This window comes from Cyprinodon variegatus, unplaced genomic scaffold (assembly GCF_000732505.1).
Source record: "Cyprinodon variegatus isolate N-32 unplaced genomic scaffold, C_variegatus-1.0 Scaffold1461, whole genome shotgun sequence".
Lineage (NCBI taxonomy): Eukaryota > Metazoa > Chordata > Actinopteri > Cyprinodontiformes > Cyprinodontidae > Cyprinodon > Cyprinodon variegatus.
In genome coordinates this window covers 56,644-63,187 of record NW_015151914.1, presented here as the reverse complement: position 1 = coordinate 63,187, position 6,544 = coordinate 56,644, and the positions used below count along the sequence as shown (strand labels likewise).

At 38.9% G+C, this 6,544-nt stretch overlaps 1 protein-coding gene across 1 annotated transcript in view; it reads right to left on the bottom strand.

The window, feature by feature from the left end:
• The window catches only part of LOC107103487 (phosphatidylinositol 4,5-bisphosphate 3-kinase catalytic subunit gamma isoform-like), a 39,730-nt gene that overhangs the window by 6,125 nt on the left and 27,061 nt on the right, over positions 1 to 6,544 (bottom strand). Inside the window, exons 9-10 of the mRNA XM_015403211.1 lie at positions 780 to 891; positions 504 to 661 (exon numbers count right to left, since the gene is read on the bottom strand). Of these exons, the coding sequence (XP_015258697.1) occupies positions 504 to 661; positions 780 to 891 (270 nt within the window). The remainder of the gene's footprint in view (positions 1 to 503; positions 662 to 779; positions 892 to 6,544) is intronic.

The following is a 6,544-nucleotide window of genomic DNA, read 5'->3' as shown; positions in this document are numbered from 1 at the left end:
TCACTGCTGGAAGATGGCAGGAGGGAGGGGCTACTATATATGGGCAAAGATGGCCGCTCCCAGACTCAGTGATAGCAAAGAAAATTATTGTTTTTATTCATATACAGATTAAATCTATATTCATTAAATCACCGTTTTAGGTCTAAATAATGATCCATTGATTATTCCTGCTGATCGGACTTTTCCGTTAAAATTACTCAGAAAATTATACAGTAATGTGCTACATTACTTCGTCCACCACTGCATCTGTTAAGGACCTGAATGGTGTTATTACAATACTTTCATTTATTTGATCATTTAGATCAAATAAACAGTCAAGTAGTACTTTCATACGTCCAACAGATTCTTGCTCTTTACTACGTTATATAAACTTATATTACTTTCAAAAAGCCTCTCAGCTGTTTATAAAATTATGTTCATTCTAATAAAGAAAGTTGAAACACACCAAATAATTTAGATTATTTTAATCCATGCATCCAACCAAACTTTCACACACTACATACCCTGAAGCGCTGAAAGTAGAGGCTGTTTCGACTTTTGACCCTGCCCATCACGTACAGGAAGTCGGGGGTGAGGACAAACGGTGCACGCTCCCTGCTCACTCCAAGGAAGCGCTTCCTGTTACCCAGAATGTGACCGAAGTCGATGTGGAAGAGGTTTCCTGTAAGGAGGACATCAGAACGGTTTCACCCCATTCCTCAGTTTATGTGGGATTAATAATCTCCTCATTCAAAAATGATAAACATGAATTATTGCAGATCAAACCAAGAGCTGCAAACCCTGGTCTGTGATCATGATGTTGTCATTGTGTCTGTCTCCTATCCCCAGGACGTAGGTGGCCACGCAGTATCCTGCGCAGGACTTCACAAACCGCTCCACGGCCTTGTAGTGCTGCAGTCAGATAAAGACCATCAGTCTAACAGAAAACCTTTCCCTGTTAAAAGCTTCAAATTCAGGACAGCAAAGTCAGACTTTTTATATAAATCACATTAAATACCAAATATTCATAGACGATGAAACTCCCTGTTTAAACCATTAAGTCTACAGACGTCCACTTGCTCTGCTAGCAGCCTGTATTAAAATCTATGTCAATATTAAAACGCTTTAGTTACATTTTTATATTCAGATAAAATTAAAACCATTGAAAGACATCTATAAATCTTGATCAATCTCATGAGCAGCCTGAAGCAGCCACATAATAAACACATGTTTTGTTTTAATGTAAAATTATTTCCCAGCACAGAAATAATCTGTCCTTTAATAATGTTACAGTGAAACATAATAGGAGTTTATTTTCACAATCCTAAACCTATTTTCTATTCATATATACATAAATTCAACACTTTTCCGTTTTAAATAAACTGTTAATACTTTGATAGGATGTAAATGTAGTTTAAAATTAATCTATATTTAACTTTTTCACATTCTGATCATTTTCCCTTTGTAGAAATTTTACAATAAAAATGACAGCGACAATGCAATTGATACTTTCTAGTGCATCATTTTAAAGCTGGTATGAACTTTTATTTGTTGTTGAGGAGTTGAGGGCCCAATATCAAGGTCTTTCCTGGGGCCCCAGATTCCTGGTGGCCCTCCTGCTGCCAGCACAGGTTTGTTCAGTTGTAATCAGACTCTCATCACAGTATTTCCCCCATTATCATTTTTTCAGAGAGCTGAATGACTTTCCTGCTGTGACCCGTTTACAAGAGCGAATTAAACCGAAGAAAAAAAATCTAAGAATGGATTCACAATCAACCAAATACTTTTTTCAGAGTTATATATGACTGGATGGGATTGCATGCTGTGCTTTGTGTACCTCTAAACATATCAGACCAATTAATTTCATCTTGTTTGGAACGCGAGCTGCTGGACCTACATCGTTTATTCCAATCTTCTTGGGATCTGGAACCATTTAAATGTATAGAGGACGGTCTTTTATTTCCTGGTGGATCACCTCAATCAGTGGTCCTCCTAACTGTCAATCATTCTGGTGATCTGTTTACGTCAGGCCGTCCTACGCGATCGTCCCATTAGCTAGCTTTCTCTGCACATGCGCACTTTCAGGCGTATATCTGTGGTGAGTTACGGTTTCAGACGGTCATTGAAGTTCACCTTTCTCACCGCTGTTCTTTGAAAATGGCCGAGGGGCAGAAGAGAAAATGTGTCTATGAAGTTTGAGGAGAAAAGAAAGGCCTCAGAGGAGGCAGATATATCCCAGAATGCTTTGTGCGGAGAGCTCTCCCTGCAGAGCATTATGGGATGTGCTGTCACAGCGGCCCCCTGTGGCCATAGGTTGTCTACATCCGACAGCGGCGACTAATAACATCTGTCCGACGGGTCAGTTTGCTATAAAGTCCACTATATAGTCCCCGCTGTGGGTGGACTCAGTTAGCTGGTATGAGTTATGAGAACAGCGTATTTTAAACAGGGCGTGCACGAGGAGAAATGGGCTTGTGCTTGTGCATAAGCGGATAAGGCGGGTCTTTTAAAAAGTTGTCCATAATACCTTTAAAAGGTGTCTGAAAAAGAAGATGCCCAGCTGGTGCTGGTTCCTCTCTGCATGTTTTTAAAGAAAGCTGTCGCCCTGTAATTAAGCAATGATCTGTTCTGATGGTTTAATAAGATTCAGCCTTGGTGCAGATTACAATTAACATCTTTCAACGCATTTCTGCATTCTGCTTGTTTTCTTCTTAACAGCTCAAACGAATGGTTTGGCTCATTACCACTAGAAATGTCAGGTTCCTCCCCTGAGTCCATCTTTTGAGTTTTGGCGGCGCTGTGGATAGAATCCAACTGAGTCTTAAAGTCAGACTTGAAAGGATGCTGGAGGCCTTTGGAGGCGATCTCATCATCTGGTCCAGGTCGTTCTGTGGAGCCCTAACTCCTGCTGTGTCCACAGATTTAAAGGTCTTGTTCTTCCTATTGATGCAGTCCTTTAGTCTCTTTGAAATATGCAGCTCGTTAGGGACCTGTCAGTGTTTGCATGTGACTGAATTCTATGAGGTGCCCCAGGGACATTAAGCAGAAATAACTTCATATACACATATTAAACTCTTCCATATAATATACCGAAAAACATGCATAAATACTAGTGAAAAGCTCTCACATAAACTAGTGAAAAATAACCTACTCAAAAGCTCTCATACAAAGTAGTGAGAACTGGTGAAATGCGTTATCTTTCATACACGCTACTAAGGCTACGTTCACACTGCAGGCCTTGATGCTCAATTCCTTTTTTTTTTTTTTTTATCGTTTTTGTTGCGTTGCCGTTCACATTTCCAAATATATGCGACTTCAATGTTCTCCTGTGTGAACTGCAGTCATACAACGCAAGTGCCGCAAGCGCAGTAGAGGACACGATGACGTCACAGGCCAGCATGCTCTGTGTTTACAGAAGTAAACATGGATGATGGATGGTAGCGCCGGCGCCCACCTAGCGATCTTTCCCAACTATAAAAACAGAGGCATAGCCAGAACATTTTTATAAGGGCGGCCAGGCAATAACCAATGTACACTGAGGGGGGAGGGCGAAAGTGGATAGGGGCCAGAACCTCACGGTCAAGCCAAAGATAAGGCTAACTATACTTTCCTACAGCCTTTACTAACATATAGATGCATACATTTAAACATCCCTGCTTTCTAGATAAAAGGTATATTGGATCAAATTCTTTCAGGGGAAAACATCTTTTCCATTGTCATTACTTACACATTATTCATTCTGTAAAAAATTATATTTACAAGCACTAATATCTAAATAAATTGATTATTTAATAGGTTTTTATTAAAATTGTTATTTATCTATGATTTCACTGAAGACTCCTGGATGACTTGCAGGGACACATCATTTTCTCTTTACCCCAAAAACACTAAATCTGGTTCTGAAAAGTGGATGAATTTTGTACTTATCATCTCTAATGTTAGTATATTGATGTGTATATTTAACCACAGCGTTTTTGTTGTTAAGAAGTTATAAAGGCATGAAAAAGTAGTGAGTAATTATGAAAAATTAAAATGAATCTTTCACTTGAGAGTATTACATCTGCCACCATCCATATTAGAGGGGAAGAAAGGATAGAGGTGGCCACAGGGGGGGCCATTGTTTGGCTAAGGGTGGCCATGGCCACCCCTGGCCCCCCATCTAGCTCCGGCCCTGCATAAAAAATATAATCTTTTCAAGTTAGTTAAAAATAATTACTGCTTCATACCAAGACGCAAAATAGTGACCTTTGTCGGGTATTAATGGCGTTCAGGTCGGATTAATGCGACCTGGACGTTCAGAAACAGGTCGCATTTGAAAAGATCAGATTCATATCGGATTCAGGACCACAGAAACCTGGATCGCATTGGAAAGAATGGGATCTGTGTTGTTCAGACTGCCATTAAAAGATCAGATCCAGGTCGAATACGGGTAAAAAAAATCGGATTTGGGTCGCTTCAGGCTGCAATGTGAACGTAGCCTAAAAAGCTTTCATACACACTCCTGAAAAGCTTTTATATACTACTAATAAGCTTTACTAATTAGCTTTCATACAAACTACTAAAAAGCTTTTATATATATGACTAAAAATCTTTCATATATATGACTAAAAAGCTTTTTTTGTTAGGAATCCAGTTTGTGTGGGTTGTGTTTTTTTGTGTTTTTTCCCTCTACCACCAGGTGGCGCCTGGTTCTCGTTGGCCTCCTTACACACCTGCGGATGGTTGGCTCATTACCGCAGGACTCTTAAGCTGCTGACTGCCGTTACCTTGACGCCAGAGTGTTTGCCAGTTTTGGGTTCTCTAGCCAAGCTGAGTTTTGCTGAATCTAACTGAGTTTTTGTCAACCTGAGTCTTAACCTTGTTGTTTTTTGTCTTTGCCTCTCAGCAGGAAGTCATCCTGCATACTGGATGTTTTGGACCTTACCCCCCTGGAAGGATTGTCTGAGCTTCAACTGAGCTGGGGATTCAAACTGGAGGTTTGGATCTACCTTTCCTCAAAGGATTGTTTGAGCTTCACACTGAGCAGCTGATTCATCTCTACAAGAAACCGTTCAAGTACCATAGGAAATCTAAGTGGCAGTCAGCTCCTCCTTTCCTCAAGGAAACACCTCAACCTGGGTAAACCCTGTCCGCCCTCCAACGAGCAAGTCAATTACTGGAACAACCCACACCTACTGGATTCAGAGATCGACACCTTTTCTGGAAACGTGAGTCCTATTGCCTTTATTCCCTTGTGCAAATTGAATCTCTAATTTCCCACTGAGCCTGAACTAACCACAGGAACTTTCCTCACTTTTCAGTCCCGGTTCGCCAGTGTTCAGAGCAGCACTGGACCCATCTCTACCAGTTTCCAATAAACCTGTTAAACCTTCCCTTGGTCTCTCTGTTTGGTTTCCTGCATGTGGCTCCGATCTTTGCATAAAATCATGACATGTTCATATATATTACTAAAAAGCTTTCATATATCGTATTAAAAGCTGTCATATACACTACTAAATAGCTTTACTAATTAGCTTTTATACACACTACTACAAAATTTCCATATATATTTCTAATAAGCTTTCATATATAGTATTAAAAATCTTTCATATATATTACTAAATAGCTTTTATATATATTACTAAATAGCTTTCATATACACTAGGTAAGCATTTAAACAGAAAATAGATTCCATGAAGGTCATCAAACAAACATTGACATTTATTTAACCATTTTCTATTTCAAAATATCATATAATAAATATTTTAAATCTTATATAGAAAAATAATGACACTTTCAAAATTCACAGGATTTGTTTATTTTTTCCAAAGTTATGGGAGGAACGAAATATGTCAGGTGGCTAAAATATATGGTTCCCCTCACATGACAGCAAATAATGATCAAATGTGACCAAATTCACAGGTTTTGTTGTTGAGGAGAGGAAAAAGCACAGTTTAAGATTTGCACATAAGTTAATGTCTCTCCAGTTCATGGAAGGGGAACAGATTATTTCAGTCAGCATAAATATAAGGTTGCTCCTCATAACTCTGGCAAATAAGGAGCAAATGCTACCAAAATCACACGATTTGAAGCTAAATTAATTTGTTCCCATGTCATGGAGGGGGAACAGATTATTTCAGGCAGCTGAAATATCCATTCTCTCCTCGTCTTATATCATTGGAAAGAAACAGCAACTGTTTCCAAATTCTAAAAGATTGTTATGTCTGATATAATGTTATACTAGAAATGTCCTCAATCCAGTAATCTGTCATATTTTACATTAGAATGGGATTTACCAGAAAGTCTACACTCTCATCTTTGTAGGAAATATAAAATGTTGTGCCCTGCTATCAGCCAGTTTCCATCCTCTTATTTCATGCTTCTGTGATGCTTTCAGGGGATAGCTGAGTGATAATTAATAATTTTATTTGATTAAATTTCGGCAGGAGATTGCACAAAATGTACGGAGCTAACTGGAATGAGCTGAGGAATGACATTCCTTCCTGTATCACTGAAATGTCTTCTGTTTCAACTGAAATATGCACAAAGCTTTTTAATAGCATGTTGTAAGCTTTTCAGTGGTATA